Genomic DNA, 16441 nt, shown 5'->3' with positions numbered 1-16441 from the left:
GTCGGGGAGAGGGCCCGGGAAGAAAGTTTATTCCCAAATGTTTTTCGAAGCATAGGAGATATAGATGTAGAGTTCATTAAGAGATCATCAAGTGTGCAGACATCCGGGTCGTAAAGATCGTAAACCCTCCTCGTTCCTTCGTTCGTTCGCGTCGAGCTCAACAATCTCGAGCTCCTCCCTCCTTCCTTGCCTTCCTTCCTCCCATGCTCCTCCTTCAACACCACCTCCCTCAGATCTATCCTCCCAAAGCTCTCGGATGAGCAACGATCAGAATCACAATCGACGTGACGATCCCTAGAGCGACCAAAACGAGAACGAGCGTGTTGAGTCTGGTCAAGTCGGAACGAGACCGAACGACGAAGGGTCAGCTTTCTCTCTGTCTTCCTGCCCTCCTCTACATAACCTCATCAACCCACCCAACCCATCGCTCCGCTATACACCATGAGAAGAAGAAAGAAAAAATGACGTTCAAACTCACTTTCCAGCCCCTACAAAGCCCTTCCCATCCCTCAGCCCTCGGATCCCCATCCAGTAAACCCTCGTCCCTGAAAACAGGCTAAGAAGAGCAAGTACGGCGAAGACGATTCCGAGGGGGAGGGAGACCAGGTCTTCGAGGGAGTCGGCGGACTGTTCCAGCAGACGCGATGTCAAGAAGAGGAGAGAAGGAGGAGAGATGGTGAGCTCGACGCATTCATTCCTTCCCTTCCTTCATTCTTCTCTCTCCCTCCCTCCATCGGCCAACCTCCTTTGATTCGTTCGAGTCCAGGAAGACCAGCATAAAAACCCTCTTGGAAGCTGCAGAGACACCTCGCTGTCTCGAGGGCAACATGAAAGGGAAACAGAGAACTCACAGGACCTCTCAAGGAACTCTCCGGTGAAGGCAACCGCACCTTCGCTACCAGAGCCGTACTCAACAAGCTCAGGATGAGCGTCAACCTCAGGTAGCTCAATGCAGTTCGTTCTGTACCCTTAACAACCCAACTTCAACTCGGTCAGCTCCTCGTCCATCTCCAGAACGGAAGTAGATCGAAGGTCGACCCACCAAATAGTCCCTACAACAAGATCCGTTGTTGACGAGGAGGGAGTCGGACGTTTCCCATTTCCATTGAGCTGCTAGGCGAGAGGAGAGGGAGGGTGGTGGGGTAGAGAGGAGAGGGGGGGTGGGCATTGCTGGGTGGGTGGGTGGGGGTTGGAGGGAAGGGAGGAGGGAGGGAGGGCAAAGCAAGCACGTCAGGTCGCGCGACTGTCGTGAGGTTTCGTTTTTGAGTTTCCAGGGCTTTGGAGAGATTGAGGAGAGAGGTAGCGTAGAAGAAGGAAAAAAGGAGGTTCGAACACTCTGGAGTATCTCGTTGGAAGAGAGGAAGCAGGGAGACGGAGGGAGATGGAGGTCGACCCTTCCTTCGACTCTCCGACAGGTCCTTCCAGTGAGGAGATGAAAGCGAGAAACGAGAGAGACAGAACGTGCATACATATGAGCTGAGCTAAACTAGATGTCTTCTGCGAAATAGACTCCTCGTTCCCTCCTCCGACCGGGCCCAACGAACGGCGCGACGTCGACGCGACGTGATCCGACGATTTACTGCCGATGCGAACCATGAGACGAAGAGGGAGATGATAGAGCCAGTCAATGAAAAGGAGGGATGTTTGAGTAGGGTGAGGAGAAGGTGAGCGGTGTACGAGTGTGTCTGAGAGGAGTTCTGGGAAGGAAGAAGGGAAGACGGAAACAAACGGTCAGCCCGCAGGCTCGGTAAAGACAGAAGAAGGAACAGATGAGTGAAACTGACGAATGAGAGGTGATAGGTAATCTGAGAGGATGGGGTGATGAAGGTTTGAGCGGGAAGAAAGCGATTGAGCGAGGCGAGGTGAGGCGTAGAAGGGAGGTCGACGCGCGGAGCTAGCTTGGAGAGAGAAGGAGAGAGTCGGTCAGCCCTTGGGATCAACGACTCGGCCAGCATTGAGCAAAGACAGTGGAATCTGGCTCACCTCATTGTACTAGCTCCACTTTGAATTTCTCCTTCGTTCGCACCAAGCTCGAGACCAGCTTCTCCGCCGCGTCTCTCCTTTCCTCCGAATCAACCTCCAACACCACCGTCCCATCCTTCAGGTGCGAAAACCCCATGGGGTCATTGCTATCTGCGACATTCAGTAGCTCGGGGATCACTTCCTTCTCGATGTCTGCTCCCGTCTTCCAGCAGTCGTGACCAAACTCGAGGCGGACGAGCTGAACGGACCTCGCTCGAGGAAGGAACCCGAGCATCAGAGGATTGTCGTCGAGAAAGTCATCAGGACAGATGAAAGGGAAAATCCCTCCTAACCGCAACGTCCTGATCCTCGTCCAGCCAGCGAGAGGGGAACCGTCCCAAACGGTCAACCAGAAGGGCACCTTGTTCTTGTGCGCGCATCGAGTTGGGTTGAGATGAGGAAGGAGAGTAGACAGGAGGAAGGTGAGGAGCTCTTCGCATTTCTGCGGGCCGTAGCAGAGTTGAAGGCAGTCGATTGGGAGAGGAGAGGACGAAGAGAGTCGGCTGAAGTCGAGGGGGAGAGGAGGGCCGTCGTCGTTGAGCTTGAGGACGGAGGGATCTGAGGAGAAGTCGAGGACAAGGCTTTGGAGTTGAGTAAGGGAGAGGTAGGGGTCGATTCGAGATGGTTCGGAGGGGGTCTAGAAGGTAAAGAAGCAATCGAGTCAAGGGGAAGAAGAAGAGGGAGAGAGAGGGAGGAGAAGTCGAAGCTCACCGTGATCTCCTTCTTCTCACAAAAGAGCGTCCTCAACTGTTTCAAAGACGAGATCTCGACGTCTCGGTAGAGAAGAGGCGACGTAGCGGTCAAGAAGTCCAACGAGACTCTTCCTAAGAGGGCGAGGGTAGGGACGTCCGAGAGCTGGAAGACGAGGAGGAGGACGTCCCACGTCAATCGAGCACGTCGTCGAGATGAGAGCTGAGGTCGAAGAGTGAAAAATGTACCAATGATCAGTTATGTTGGTAAGCCAGATCGATGGTAAGATACTCACTTCGGGAGACATGGAGAACGACGGTTTTGTGGCGAGGAGATTGGAGGGGAGGGAGGGAAGGTCGAGGAGAGTTGCTTTTGACGAGTTGCTGGCGGGACTTTGGGAAAAGGAAGGGTGATTCAAGCCAGAGAGTGGATGCAAAGAATGAACAGGGGCCGAGCGTGCGTCGGGCGAAAACGGTATAAGTGTAGGAGAAGGGAGGGATGGAAGAAGGAGGAAAGGGAAGGTGATGAGCTCGCTCGTTTCTCTTCCTCAACGGATTCCTGCTCAATCGATACGTACCAGATGATCGAGGATGGTCAAGTAGGCGAGTGGGTCTTCCTCGTGTAGCTGCTGTCGGAACCTTCGTTGGCCGAAAATAGATAGGAAGGGGAAATTGTCGATTTGGTTGAAGGTCAACCTTGACAGGGCGAGCTCGCTCCTCGTTTCGCCACCGACCACGAGGAGGTCTAGAAGAGGCTTTTCTTCCAAACTCGCTTTCATCTTTCTACCAGACGCTCCCTCTACCTCTCACCTGTTTCCGGACGAAACGTCTTGCTTTGCATCGTGAGCTCTGAGCTCGTTCATGGTCCTCCTTCTCGAACCAACTCAGCGAGATGGAGCTGACCTTCTTCCTTCACGTCTCTGCTCCCTCTAGATGTCGAGCAGCAGAAACAGGAACATCCTTTCTGCCATCAGGAGACGGAAATCAGTACGTTCGAGAACTTCACTCCCTGAGGTCCCCAGTAGATCGACGAAAAGCCAGAGCTCACGCCTTCTTCTCCTCCCTCCCTCCTTGCCAGCCTCTCGCTCTTCCTCTCGAGATCCTTCGAAGAATCCTCTCTCACGTCTCCGATCAAGATACGCTCGCCGTTCTGTGTCGACTCAACGAGAAGACGCTTCAAATGGCTGGACCTCTGCTCTACAAGACGGTGGAGATCAGATCGGCGACGAGCTTCGAGAGATTCTTCAACGTGAGTTGGTCTCTCTCTTGTTTTCTCGCATCGCACATTGGCTCTACCTGACTGATTCTACCTTTATAATCCCACGGGTAGCCTGTTCAAACCGCAGCTCGGAGCTCGAAGGTAGCAGCAGCCCTCGACGTCTCTCAAATCCAAACCCTCCATCTCGACTTCGACTACCACCCTTCCCTCGAACGATCGCCTCTCGTCGTCGGGGAGGTCGGAACCGTACCTACTCGCCTCGCCGGTCTGCCAGGTTCTCTCCATCTCCAAAAGCTCGTCGTCGTTTCCACTCCCAAGGATTCCAGGATTCTCAATCTCCTCTTCCAACGCGTCCTCGTCCACCTCGATCCCATTCGCTTCCACATCCACAGCTCCACCCTCCACGAATCCACCTCCACCATGCTCGTTTCAGAACCTCCCAATGGAACCTTTGATCGATGGATTTCCTTCAAATCGGTCACTTTTCGAGGACTGCTTCCCGTCGTTGGGGCTTCCCTCGACACGGCGCGTCCTCTCGTTCGAGGGCTACGTCCCGAGGCTTCTTCGACGGCGATCGAGCTCGTGGTGGACGTGAGAGTGCTCTCAGGACTGGACATCACTGGAACCTTGGCGTCGACGAAGCTATTGCAGCTGGGAAGGGAGCAGTCAGTTTGGAGGTTACGAGTCGTCGTCGGGAGCAACTTCGAGAGGAGGGCGGTGTCGAGCGAGCTGCTGAAGCTGGAGGCTGTAGTGAGGTCGAAGGTCAGCATCAGGACTCAAACTCTTCGACGAGAGGTAAGTGTTTCACTGCTGGCTCGTTCGCTTCCCTCTCCTGCTTCATCGCTGACCTTTTCCCTTTCTGTCTTCTGCTTTCGTTTAGTTCCCCTGGGAGCTCGTCGAGCTCGTGATGAGCTTCTGCTCCCCCTCCGTCTTGGCTTCCTTCTGCGGAGCTAGTTTCAAGGCTCTACAAGACGCCGGCAAACATCTTTACGGACGCGTCGAGATCCACACCGTCCACGACTTCCGAGCCTTCTTCCATCACGTTTGTCCTTCCTTCTTCGCCTGATTCCGTGTTTTCTCGACGTTGAGCTCTATATTGACTTCTCTTCCTTATTCCTTTCCTCCTCGCAGGTCTCCACCCTCTCCCCTCACTCTCGCCTCTACCCTTTCCTCGCAACCTCCCAAATTCACACCCTCCACCTCAACATCGCTTCCTCTCAAACCCTCGTACACAACGGCTCTCCTCCCACCTTCACCTCCAAACAAACCCCATCCCGATTCGCTTCCCTTCCCTCGGCTCTTCCCCTTCAGCACCTTCGAATCTCCCTTCGAGAAACAGACTACGCCGACGCGCTCCAGGTCTACTTCGGTCGCATCCTCAGGCACCTCAACCCAATCAACTTCACCCTCGAACTCACTCCCAATCACGCTCGACATCCCGTCCTCACCGACATCGGATTCGCAGCCTCCTACTCCTTCCTCGACTCGTGGACCTCTCTCGAATCGGTTCAACTCGTCGGGATCTTCCCTCACTCAACTCGAACCTCACCCTTCTCCCATCGATCACGAGTCCTCTCGTTGGGCTCGAGGATGAAGGAGATCCCGAAACTCAAGATCACGCTCGACATGAGGACGAACTCGGACGTGTGGGAGTCGGGATTGACGAGTGTCGGAGGAGCGTTTTGCACGACGATGAAGGAGCTGCCGGGGAAGTTGTTGGGTTCGGGGCTGTTGGATGCGAGAGAGGTGGGAGAAGAGGCGATGGTGGTTCTTTTGGGGGACGAGGAAGAGGAGAGGTTGTTTGGGGAGGGGATGGAAGTGGTTGGGTTGAGCGGGACCACGAGAGGGGAGAAGATCAGGGTTGAGGTGGATCCGTTGGAGTGAGGTCGGTTGAGGCAAACTAGGGATATTTTGTAACGAAGTTCATGATTAGAAGTACTTTCCATGTTTGATTCGCACCAGAGAAGGAACGAAAGGATCAGAGGTGAACCGATCTCCTCGAAATGCGACGCGTCCAAAGTCTGAGCCCTCCCTTCTATCGACCCTTTCCAGACCTCGAAGCTCAAGTGATCTGGAACTGAGGCATCAATCAAACATTCCTCATATGGAAGAACCTTGGCCGAAACCACACGATCCTCTACGACACCCGAAAGAAAAGCAACTCTACCTCCCTCCGCGTCTACTCCTCGACCTTCTTCAAAGGATCCCTCGACGTGACGTCCATCGCCTCTCCGTAGACCTCGATACCGTCGATTCGAGTGGTCTCTTCATCACCTTGGTTCGACATGATGAAGATCTGAAGGAAGAGGGAAGAGGAACGGGAAGGAAGGCGGGGAGTCAGCGTCTCGAATTTGAATCAGTTTATTTCTCCTGTCCTGCATTCGCAGCTGGTCTACATCCCTTCCTCTATATCGTATGATGTCTACTACGAGCGAGCTCTGGGTCGTGCTCGCCAACCCGAAGACGTCACGGCAGTCGAGCTCACCCGCTCTCGAACGCGTCCCTCGCTTCCTCTCGACTCCTCCTCCAGCCCTCTTCTCCTCTCAATCGCATTAAAAACATGACCGAAAGAACTCACATGCAAACTCTGAACCCCCTGGAACTTAACCAACCTCAACGCCAACGGCTCTCCCACCTTCCCCTCGGAAATCTCGAACTCCTGCGTCGGCGCCTCTCCTTCAGCTTCGTCGAACCCCAAGTTCGGTCGGTTCACAAACAACTTGACCCTCTTGGGAGCCTGGGCCTTCGCCTCATCGGAAGTATGAAGAACGAGGGATCGAAGTCGAGTAGGTTGCAGGAAAGGGACGGTGAGGAGGAGTTGTTCGTCCGCGTCGGATTCGAGGTAGTTGGAGGAGGAGGAGTTGGAGGAAGAGAGGAGAGGTTTGAGAGGGTGGGAAGAGGATTCGTTGAGGCAGAGGATTTCTCGGGAGTCGAAGAGTGGTCGGAGAGAGGTCTGAATCGAGGTGAAGGACGTCGGTTAGTCAGAGGGGAAGGAAGGAAAGAGAAGAGGAAGAGCGAGCTCACCAAACCGTCTAGCGCGCTTGAGCTTGAGCCTGAGGAGGAAGCGAAGGTTCTAGGAGCTGGACCGGCGTGACGGGTGACTTTCTCAGTGAGACCTGCGACGTCGGCTCCCTTGAGCTGCAGAGATGGAGAGCAAAGGAACGAGGTGTCAGAAGGAGGGTAGGAAGGGACGGGGAGGAGAGGGACGAAGAGAGGTGAGCTTGGACTGACCTCGTCGATCTTGTTTCCACCCTTGAGGAAGAGGAAGGTAGGCATGGCTCGGACGTTGTACTTTTGAGCGATGGCTTGGACTTTGTCGACGTCGACCTGGGGAGGAGAAACGAAGGAGGGGAAGGGAGATGGAGGTCAGCTTCGAGAGAGGGGTTTGAGCTCCTTGAACTCGTCGAAGAAAGAGATCACCTTAACAAAGGTAGCGTGCAAGATCGAGTTTGAAAGCTTGACGAAGTGAGGAGAGATGATCTTGCAGGGTCCACTGGGAGGAGGAGGGAGGGAGAGGATGGAAGGGAAGGGGAGGTCAGCTCGCTCGTCGTCTTCTCTCCTTCCCTCCTCTCTCCTTCTCGCACCCTTGGACTCACCACCAAACAGCATGGAAATCTACGACGATGAGCTTGTCGGAAGGTGTATCTCGAAGGAGAGCGTCGAATTCTATGTGAAGAAGAAGGCGGAGGAGGACGCAAGGAAGGAGAACAGTCAGTGATGGAGGATGCGCTCCTCTCTCTCTCTCTCTCCCTCTTTCCCCTCGAACGAAAGAAGAGTCTCGAACTCACGACGAGCGTCTTTGATCTCGGTAGCGGGCATTGGCGTCTGTATATGTGAGTTTTGAGGAGTTGGTGGTTGAGGAGTCGACTCGTCTTTGAAAGTCCGAATCGAAACGGTCTGTCTCCACGTCGAGCTTTCGTCTTCCTTCCTCTCCTCCAACTCCATCTCCCTCACTTTCATTCTCAAGGCATATACCCTTCTTCTCCCTCTTCTCCGTCACCTACACCCCACCCAGGAATTCATACTTAGAAGATGTCGATCATGCAGCTCAACGGAGGTCAGTCTCTTTTCTCTCTCCTTCGCTTCCTTCCATCTCCTCCCTTCGTTCTCGCTGACTTCTAATGCGTTTTGAGGATCTATCAGGTTCGGTGATAGCGATGGTTGGAAAAGATTGCGTTGCTATTGCTTCGGATCTTAGGTTGGGAAACCAAGCGCTGTTGGTCGCTTCGAACTTTGAGAAGGTACGTTCAAAAGGAGGAGGAGGAGGACGATGTGAAGAGAGCTGGCTGGCGAGCGACGGAGGGGATCCAGAGGGGAATCTTGCGACGGAGTCTTCCTAGAGAGTGTGCATACTTGTCTGGAGACCTCTGGCAGTAGAGAAGGGAGGAAGGGTGGGAGCAGGAGGGCCATCTCGCTGGAAGGAAGGGCAAGGAGGGGAGGAAGTGTCGACGTCGCCTCCTCCTTCCCTTCCTCTTCTTTCCTCAATGGAGCTCTTCTTCCTCCCCTCAAGGTTCCTTTTTACTTCCATGAGATTCTGCTCGAATTCAGCTTTCCATCCATACCTTCCTCGACCCTTCACCTTCTCCCATCATCTCCTCATCTCGTTTCAATCGAGCTCAACCTCCACCCTCCTTCCTTCCACACGCACGCACCATCACCTCCTTTGTCTTCTCAAGAGCTGACGTCTTCCCTCCCTTCGTCCCTCCAGGTCTTCCCCATCCACGACCGTCTCTTCGTCGGTCTCCCAGGTCTCGCTTCGGACGTTTTCACTCTGTTCGTTTGGAGTCCATCTCCTTCCTTCCTCCGAGTCGAAAGCTGACCGTCCTTTCACGCGTTCGTTCGTTCCCTTTAGCCACGAAGCTCTTCGATTCAGAGTCAACATGTACCGAATGAAGGAGGAGAGGGAGATTGGACCCGAGACCTTCTGCCACATGGTCTCGTCGACGCTGTACGAGAAGAGGTGAGTTGGTCGAGCTCTCTGCTTCGCTGTTCCCTCTCGACGCTGTCCCTTCGTTTCAACCAGCAACGGCGACCTTCGCCAGTCTCTGCAACTCTTCACATCCAGCTCTCGCAACGACCAGCTCGACTCCGACTCTAATACAGCTCGCTGACCTCTTTCCTTCCCCCTCTCCTTCTCTCTTCGCCTCCTCCAGGTTCGGTCCCTACTTCATCGAGCCCGTCATCGCAGGCCTCCCTCCCGTCACCGAGCTCAACCCCAACCCTAAGCCTTTCATCGCTTGCACTGATCTGTACGTTGAAGCCTTCACCTCACTCTATGCCTTTCATTCGATTCCCGCTCTTCTCTTTTTTCGCGTCGACCGAGCTGATCTCTCCCCTTCCTTCGTCTTCGTCTCGTTCTCTTCAGGATCGGCTGCATCACCACCCCCAAGGACTTCTGTGTCGCCGGAACCGCTAGTGAAAAGTTGTTCGGAGTTGCTGAGGGACTTTGGGAGGCCGATCTTGTGCGTGCTCTCGTTCCCTCTCCCTCTCATCCTTTCTCCCCTCCCTTTATTCCTTCCGCCCTCGTCTCCTCTTTTCTCTCATTTTCTCTCTCTCCCTTTCCCCCACAAACTCCCACTGACCAATCTTGTTTCTCTCTCGTTCGAACCACAGGAGCCCGAAGACCTCTTCGAAACCATCTCCCAAACCCTCCTCAACGCCCTCGACCGAGACGCCCTTTCAGGTTGGGGAGCCGTCGTTCACGTCATGCACGTTTTCCTTCTCCTCCATCTACCTCCCATCCTTCCGTCCCCTTTCCTCCCAACCCGAGACTATCTCTCCACTTCCGTCTTTTCGCTTCTTTTGAACGCGTCGCTGACTCTTCTCCTTCCGTTTTCTTGTTTTCCCCAATCGCAGCACTCAAACCGAAGTCACCACCAGGTACCTCAAGTCGAGGATGGACTAGATCGTCTGCTTCTTCCCTCTCGCCTGCGCACTATTAGTCGTCGTCTTCGGAGGAGGAGGCAGGGTGGTCGTGTTTCGAAGCCAACCAGTGTAAAACTACCAATCCCTCGGATGGGAGGGAGAGGAAACTATGGAAATGAAGGCGTTTTCTTGCTTGTTTCGCTGTTTTCGCCTGGAAGGAGAATCGTGAGCATGAGCATCCGATCGAGCGTGGCGAAGTCGAGGAGAGAAAGGAACGAAAAAAAAAAACGAAAACGAGAGTACACAACAGGGAGTGGAAGAGCTTAGGCTGTGAAGGGGAGTGAGATATTGTTCGTTAATGAGAGAGACGAGAGAGAGGGCCCAGAAAGGAAAGCAAGGTAAAAGAACGCAAGGAGAAACGAGCGAAAGAAGGACGAGACTAGAAAAGCGAAGAGAAACGAGAGAGAGAGACGAGACGGGACGAGCGAGCGAGAAGGATCAAGCAGACAGATCCAGCTCCTGGATAGTCCTTCTGTTGATTCCTTGGACTTGGGACTCTGCGCGACCAGCGGCAAAACGGAACCCGTCAGCTCCATCTCGTCGTCGCGTCGCGTCGCATCTCGTTTCGATCAAGACTGCGAAATGAACTCACCCTCTCTCTCCTTCAACCCTTTCCCGAACCCTCTGAGGACGAAGACGGACCAGATGAAGTTGAGGAGGAAGAGGAGCGAGATGGTTGCGTATTGGAAGTACTGGAAAACGAGGAAGACGAACGAGGAGAATATAATGGGGGCGGGAGGAGAGGAGACGAGAGAAGTTAGGCTCGAGCAGAAGGAAGGAAAGAAAAGTGTGAAGGCCTGAGATGGGACGAACGGTCTTCCATTGATCTAGGAAAGAGAGAAAGAGGGATCAAAGGGAGGGGGAGGACGGTAAAGAAGGGTGAGTAGGGGAGTAAACGACAGAAGAGGAACGAGAAAGAAGAGGGAGGCGAAGAGAAAGACGAACTGGACTGAGCGGCTGCGAAGGCATCTGCAGAGAGCAAAGTGGAAGGAAGAGCGTTAGAAAGAGAAAGAGGACGGAGAGAGGATGGGAGGCAAGACGAGAGAGAGGCGAAAGAAAATGAAAAGAGAGCAACGAACCTTGACCTGTTTCCTTCGCCTTCTTGACCACCATAGTCAGAAGATCGAGAAGAATAACTCCACTTGCATAGTGAACGGCCATTCCAAGGGTCTGATAGTGGAAGTGAGGGAAAGGAGGGGACGAAAGAGGAGCGGATGAGGGAGTGAGCTTCAGAGACCGACGCGTCCCGACACCTCCTCACCTCGCACACAGAAGAAGACACGAAGATAAACTTACCTGAACTCCCAGACTAATCCCCAAGAGCTTCCTACTCTCCTTCTTCATTCCGAGGTATAGCGGCAACGCTCCGAACGTCCAACACGCGACGAGGACTCCGGCCGAGACATTGGCTGCGACAATTTTGCCTGGCTGAGGACGAACGTCGAGCACATCGATGGCGATGGGATAGGCAGCAATGGTGAGAACAGCGACGGTATAGAACTCGATGAAGGCGAAGACGGTGGAAAACTGTCGAGAGGACAAGAACCGAAGCGTCGACGTGTCAACGAATTGAAACCAACGCGCCGTCGAGACGAGCATTTCGAAGCAGGAAAGGAACTCACGAGAGCCATCGAGCGAAGGATCAGAACGTTGTGGTAGAGCTTGCTGAGAGCGACGTCGGCGGAGGACTGTTAGAAAGAAAAAGAGCAAGCGAAGTTAGTTCGGAGACAGATTGACGCGACGAGCTTTCGACTCGAGGAAATGCTGACCTTCTTGTAAGCGAGCCAACCTAGCTCCCTGTAGAGCTTTAGGGCGGAATAGTCGCATCCTAGGTGGAAGCTGAGAAAGAAGGGGGCGAAAACGGTTCAACGCCGAAAAGGGAGAACGCGTGAGAACGCAGAACGAACGACTCGCTCACCAAAGATCTAAAGCTGGGACGGTCCAAAGCAATACGTTGGAGATGTAGAACTCGGAAATCGTCGAGCCGTCTGCTTCAGTGTAGGTGAGAAGATCAGGTTGACGTTGAGCAGCCTCGAGGACTGGGGAGTTGGAACGAAGACACCGTCAGTCGTTCGAGAGCGCTCGAGTTGCGACAAGAAGTTTCGAGACTCCCTTGCACTCACAGCCAGCGATGACCAAGTAGATGTTGAAGCAAAGCACGAGGATGATCGCGATCATGTTCCTCGTCCGAATAGCGTGGATAGCGGTGCCCAAAAGGACGAGTCTTGGAGAACGAACGGAGCATCGAAATCAGTTTGGTCGCATCGATCTCCTGAAACCTGGGACGGGGAGCCGAACTCACTCTGAAAGGATAGCTTGAGGTTGAAGAAGCCAGTTTGCCCAGATACCAGTATCACTGAGGTGGACTCCGAACCTCTTGCTTCCAGTGTATTGCAGGCACATGATGACGATGAGAGGGATGGAGGTCGTAACGACGAAGAGAGAAATCAAGACGATGAACATCTGGGAGGATAGAAACGGAACCTGGTCAGATCGAGTAAAAATGTCTCCTTCGGACAGAATGGCAAACGGACACGAACCTTCGCAGAAAACGACCAGACGCTGGGCTCGAGAGGTTGAGCTGGGATGGAAGTCTCATCGTGGCGTCCGCTCTCTTTCGAGTAGCTCTTTGACCATCCTCCGATAGGTTCGAGAGCGTCAGACCCGTAAGGATTATCGTACTTGGAGTAGGAAACAGATGGAATTGGAGTGGAGGAAGCTGTGAAAGGGAGAACGAGGAAAGAGGGATCGAAGAAGGGAGGAAAGAAAGGTCAGCCCACCTCTCCGTCTCGATGATTGAGTCTCTCCCTGAAGCTGGAGCGGGTACGGCCAGACTCACAGTTCATTGGGCTGGAGGTTTGGATCGAGAGGATAGATGAGCGGGAATCAGAGCGAAGAAGTGGAAGGTAGAAGGAAGAGAGAAGGGAGGAAAGAAAGGAATGAAGCTCACATGAATTCGAACTGTTGCTGTTCGGTTCCCACTTCGTCGAGTTTGGTTGTTCTGTAGATCCCTTGTTTGTTCTTTTGGTCAGAGATCTGAACGTAGGAGGCTTTGCTCATAGACTAGACAGCCGTCTCGTCTCGGAAGGTAGAACAAGGAGGGAAGGGAAGGGAAGGGAAGATGGAAGTCAAAGAAGAGGAACGAGGTCAAACCGGGGAGGCGTTTTTCCTTCAGAAGAGGGATCGAGAAACGGGAGGGCACAGCTGAGCTTCCTTCCGAGACTTGGCTGTTGGGGGCAGGTGGAACTGAGTTTGCAGAAGTATATCTACATAGCAGAGAGGGGGGCGAAGAAGAACGAACATGAGCGAGACGAGATATCGAGGGAGGGAGCGAAGGACGGAGACGCGACGCGATTTGGTTTGGTTTCATGAGCCGGATCCGACGAGAGGTGGCGCGACGACTGAGAAGTAGGTCCGATCATCTATAGAAGGGAGGGCGAGACCTAATACAAGGTGTAGAGTAGAATCTAAGGAAAAAAGAAGGAGCTAAACGAAGCGAAGCTCGGTGTGAATCGACGAGTTGAGCCCATCGATTCCACGGCTACGGCGACGACTCGAGACGGGAGTTCGAAAGCTCGAAGTCGAGATCCGAAAGTGACCATCGAGAGTCTTGATTCCACGAACAGCTGGCTCTGGCTAGATGATTGGCGAAGAAGACGACGTCCGAACGTTGGTCGACCGGTCGAAGGAAACGAAACGACGCGTCCCCTCTCATATCACCCCGTCCACAACCTCCCATTCCTCCACCCCCTCCTTCACCTCTCCACCCCTCTCACTCTTCTCCCTCTTCTCTCCCTTAGCCTTAGCTCTCTTCTCCTCCCTTCTCTCTCTTCTCTCCCTCCGTTCCTCCTTCGTCTCGCCCTCCCTCTTCCCTCCTTTCCCACCCTCAGCCTTCCCACCGTCCCCACTCGTCTCCCCGACTCCCAGGATATCCAAAAATTCCTCCAGTGAGGCTCCCAACCGCACAGGTTCTCCCGTCCCATCTTCGATGGCTCGGACGATATTCGCCAGGACGCGAGAGGACTCTGAAGCAGGGATAGGGATTCCGAGGAAGGAGGAGAAGTGGGAGATGTCGGCTTGGAGATGGGCGAGAGAGGTGAGGAGGGTGCGAGTTGGGAGATTGGAAGACGGGGAGGGGAAGAGATGGGTGGTTGGGTTCGGGGAGGAAGACGAAGGGGAAGAGTGCGTGTGCGAGTGGGTTGAAGGGGTCGAAGAAGTGAGAAAAGGAGGAGGGAGTAGCGCTGGTGGGTGTATTTGAGGTGGGTTGGGAAGCGAGCAGGAGGCGAGGGACGAGAGGTGTTTGAGGAGGTGGAGGGTGTGGATGAGCGCTGAAGAGGTTTGGTCGGGAGGGAATACTGCGTAGGAAACAGAGCGAAGGAAAGGTGAGATTAGAGTTAGTTCAAGATCCGAGAGAGAGATACAGAAAATCGAGACAAATCCAGAGCGAGAAAGGACTCAGAAAGAGCAAACAGCGACGCGTGTCTTGACTCACCATCCAACTCCTCTCTCCTACCCGGAACGACCAATCCTCCACCAATCACCCAATCCTCATCCTCCTCACCTTCCTCCTCATCCGCAGGTCGCACATCAAAAACGTCCAGGAGTTCCAGCATTCGTTTCTGTCGGATCGCCCAGAGGGAAGGTTGGTTGGACGGAGGAGGAGCGACGAACGAGGAGGAGGTGGGTTGGAAAGGGTGTTGGAGGAGGTTGGATTGACGGATGGGCAGGGTTTGGAGGTGGTGGTTTATAAGGGATTGAGCTGGGAGAGGGGAGAGAAAGGAAGGGGAGGCGGGTCAGGATGGGAATGGGACGAGGAACGGAGGAGGAAAGCGCACACGAGCTGGGAGGTTGGGCGATACCGACGGAGCAGAGAGATGAAAGCGGAGCGAGGAGAAGCTCGGAGGGACAAAGATGCATAGAGAAGACTCCCTGGGGGAAGGTTTTCGCTCCGAGTGAGGGCAAAGAGTCGAACGAGCTCGACTTCCTCCTCTTGAGTCGAGCTCACTCAGCCTCTCCTCCCTTCTCCTCTCTCTCCCTCTTCAACCCCTCTCAGCCCGACCCACCACCACCACCACCACCCACTCCCGCTCGGCCGTTGATCTCTCGCTACCGTATCTACGGAATCAATTCCAACAACTCACCTCTACATGTCTCCTCGCTGACCCTCTCCTCCTCCCTCCTCACCTCCTCGACCTTCGCCTCCATCTCCGCGATCTGACTCTCCAGCAGTCTCACCTGCTCCAGTCCTCCTTCTCCATCTAAAATAGAAACAGCTTTCCGAGCGTGTCTCTTGTGGGAAGCGACCTGATCGGTTAGGGATCGGTCGTAGGGAGAGAGGCTGGAAACGAAGGAGAGAGGTGTGAGCTTGATCAGAATCGAAGATCAAGGAGTTCTGTTGATGAATACACACATGTTCTTATCGATACAGTTGGAACAGGTTGTAGCTGGGGAGGAATGGCAGTTGGAACAGAGCAGGACCATTCGAGAATGGGAGTCAGGAAGGAATAGAAAGAAAGCAAGAAACGAAACCAAAGTGAGCTTGAGCTCTTCTCTTCCCTCAACGACCAGCAACGCACCGGAACCAAATCTTCTCCTCTTCTCCTTCTTCTTCCTCAAGCGCACATAGCCGTCTTCTCTCGCATGTCGTCGGAGCAGCAGCAGCACCCTCGAGCAGCCGTCTCGTTGTCGTCCCCTCCTCCGACCGTCCATGTCCTCGGGAGGACGAGAACTCAGGAGGAAGAGGAACGAGAGGAAGAAGAGAAGAGGAGAGATAGTTTAGAGAGGACTAAGAATTTCGTGAGTCCGGTGAAGATTTTTCTTCTTGTAGTGTTCTGAGGAGAGCGAGAGGGTAGAGGGAAGGAGAGAGGGAGGTCGGAGCGAGCAAGGAAGGCGTTCGATGGTTTGGTCTTCGTAGGAGCACTGGGCGGCCACTTTTGGAAGATTTTAGGACACTAGGATGCTTGCCCCTCGTCTGTAGAGTCTACCTTCCGAGTTTAGGAGAACGGGGAGCTCTTTGAAGGGGCTTAGAGAGCAGGAATCAAACGGAGGGAAGGAGGGAGGTCCGTGAGCTCGTTCTTTCTTCGACGGAACGCTCCTTGGAATCCTTCCTTCTTCTCCAGTTATTTCGAGAGTTGTATAGGATCGTTGGGGAGGGTCAGATGCTCGATATGCGAGCTTCTTCGAGGTGGATAAGCTCAGATCGAAGGAGGGAGAGGAAGGATCGGAGGGAGTTGAGCTTCGTCTCGACTTCCGATCGCCTTTCTTTGTCAACACTCCCACGCTCTGTTCCCTGTGCAGATTTTATCTTCTCGAAACCCACATCAGACAGCTAATGACTCTTTGATCTACCAAAATTCTCAAACTGACTGTTGTTCCTTCCTTTTGTTCCAGTACAACATCCCCTCCCGCACCTCCTCCTCGTCCTTCAACCAATCCTCCTCTGCCTACTCCCGTCCAATCTCCCCACCACCACCTCGTCCTTCGTCCCGTCAAAACTCAATTCGATCTATCCATGATCTCTCTTCGCCTCAACTTCCTCTCCCAGCTTCGCTACCTTCGACGGGTCCTCCTTCCTCCAACACCTTCA

At 53.9% G+C, this 16441-nt stretch overlaps 8 protein-coding genes across 8 annotated transcripts; 2 read left to right on the top strand and 6 right to left on the bottom strand.

The window, feature by feature from the left end:
- Window positions 1-38: 38 nt before the first annotated feature.
- On the bottom strand, window positions 39-1181 carry BDY24DRAFT_391517 (uncharacterized protein). The gene is made up of 4 exons (XM_076640807.1): window positions 1043-1181; window positions 852-968; window positions 479-627; window positions 39-329 (listed from the first exon to the last, which is right to left on the bottom strand). The coding sequence occupies exons 1-4, from the start codon at window positions 1166-1168 to the stop codon at window positions 236-238; spliced, it is 486 nt and encodes a 161-aa protein (XP_076496068.1). The 5' UTR covers window positions 1169-1181; the 3' UTR covers window positions 39-235.
- Window positions 1182-1450: 269 nt separating this feature from the next.
- BDY24DRAFT_81446 (uncharacterized protein) lies at window positions 1451-2503 on the bottom strand. The gene is made up of 3 exons (XM_076645162.1): window positions 1994-2503; window positions 1785-1805; window positions 1451-1697 (listed from the first exon to the last, which is right to left on the bottom strand). Exons 1-3 carry the CDS (start codon window positions 2255-2257, stop codon window positions 1482-1484), a joined length of 501 nt encoding a protein of 166 aa, XP_076496067.1. The 5' UTR covers window positions 2258-2503; the 3' UTR covers window positions 1451-1481.
- BDY24DRAFT_81451 (uncharacterized protein) lies at window positions 2178-3389 on the bottom strand. Its single transcript, XM_076645163.1, has 3 exons — window positions 3290-3389; window positions 3008-3095; window positions 2178-2934 (listed from the first exon to the last, which is right to left on the bottom strand). Exons 2-3 carry the CDS (start codon window positions 3017-3019, stop codon window positions 2368-2370), a joined length of 579 nt encoding a protein of 192 aa, XP_076496066.1. The 5' UTR covers window positions 3020-3095; window positions 3290-3389; the 3' UTR covers window positions 2178-2367.
- Window positions 3390-3431: 42 nt separating this feature from the next.
- On the top strand, window positions 3432-5882 carry BDY24DRAFT_81417 (uncharacterized protein). Its single transcript, XM_076645161.1, has 6 exons — window positions 3432-3553; window positions 3645-3698; window positions 3790-3960; window positions 4042-4725; window positions 4811-4972; window positions 5062-5882. Exons 2-6 carry the CDS (start codon window positions 3645-3647, stop codon window positions 5812-5814), a joined length of 1824 nt encoding a protein of 607 aa, XP_076496065.1. The 5' UTR covers window positions 3432-3553; the 3' UTR covers window positions 5815-5882.
- A 115-nt stretch (window positions 5883-5997) lies between these two features.
- On the bottom strand, window positions 5998-7863 carry BDY24DRAFT_391503 (thioredoxin-like protein 1). Its single transcript, XM_076640806.1, has 7 exons — window positions 7719-7863; window positions 7527-7596; window positions 7351-7423; window positions 7162-7257; window positions 6955-7068; window positions 6509-6883; window positions 5998-6226 (listed from the first exon to the last, which is right to left on the bottom strand). Exons 1-7 carry the CDS (start codon window positions 7747-7749, stop codon window positions 6110-6112), a joined length of 876 nt encoding a protein of 291 aa, XP_076496064.1. The 5' UTR covers window positions 7750-7863; the 3' UTR covers window positions 5998-6109.
- On the top strand, window positions 7864-9990 carry PUP3 (proteasome core particle subunit beta 3). The gene is made up of 8 exons (XM_076640805.1): window positions 7864-7987; window positions 8074-8171; window positions 8639-8703; window positions 8783-8890; window positions 9084-9179; window positions 9296-9392; window positions 9544-9638; window positions 9787-9990. Exons 1-8 carry the CDS (start codon window positions 7963-7965, stop codon window positions 9833-9835), a joined length of 633 nt encoding a protein of 210 aa, XP_076496063.1. The 5' UTR covers window positions 7864-7962; the 3' UTR covers window positions 9836-9990.
- Window positions 9991-10328: 338 nt separating this feature from the next.
- BDY24DRAFT_81283 (uncharacterized protein) lies at window positions 10329-12490 on the bottom strand. Its single transcript, XM_076645160.1, has 9 exons — window positions 12158-12490; window positions 11979-12079; window positions 11774-11894; window positions 11625-11694; window positions 11478-11543; window positions 11152-11382; window positions 10935-11025; window positions 10448-10824; window positions 10329-10352 (listed from the first exon to the last, which is right to left on the bottom strand). The coding sequence occupies exons 1-8, from the start codon at window positions 12316-12318 to the stop codon at window positions 10613-10615; spliced, it is 1053 nt and encodes a 350-aa protein (XP_076496062.1). The 5' UTR covers window positions 12319-12490; the 3' UTR covers window positions 10329-10352; window positions 10448-10612.
- Window positions 12491-13566: 1076 nt separating this feature from the next.
- On the bottom strand, window positions 13567-15336 carry BDY24DRAFT_415847 (uncharacterized protein; the record flags this gene model as incomplete). Its single annotated transcript, XM_076643507.1, has 5 exons — window positions 13567-14210; window positions 14348-14614; window positions 14691-14751; window positions 15040-15193; window positions 15266-15336. 5 exons carry the CDS (start codon window positions 15334-15336, stop codon window positions 13567-13569), a joined length of 1197 nt encoding a protein of 398 aa, XP_076496061.1.
- Between the last annotated feature and the right edge of the window lie 1105 nt (window positions 15337-16441).

The sequence above is a fragment of the Mrakia frigida genome (assembly GCF_051309035.1).
Source record: "Mrakia frigida strain ATCC 22029 unplaced genomic scaffold BDY24scaffold_18, whole genome shotgun sequence".
Taxonomy (NCBI): Eukaryota; Fungi; Basidiomycota; class Tremellomycetes; order Cystofilobasidiales; family Mrakiaceae; genus Mrakia; species Mrakia frigida.
This window is presented reverse-complemented; position numbering and strand designations above follow the sequence as displayed.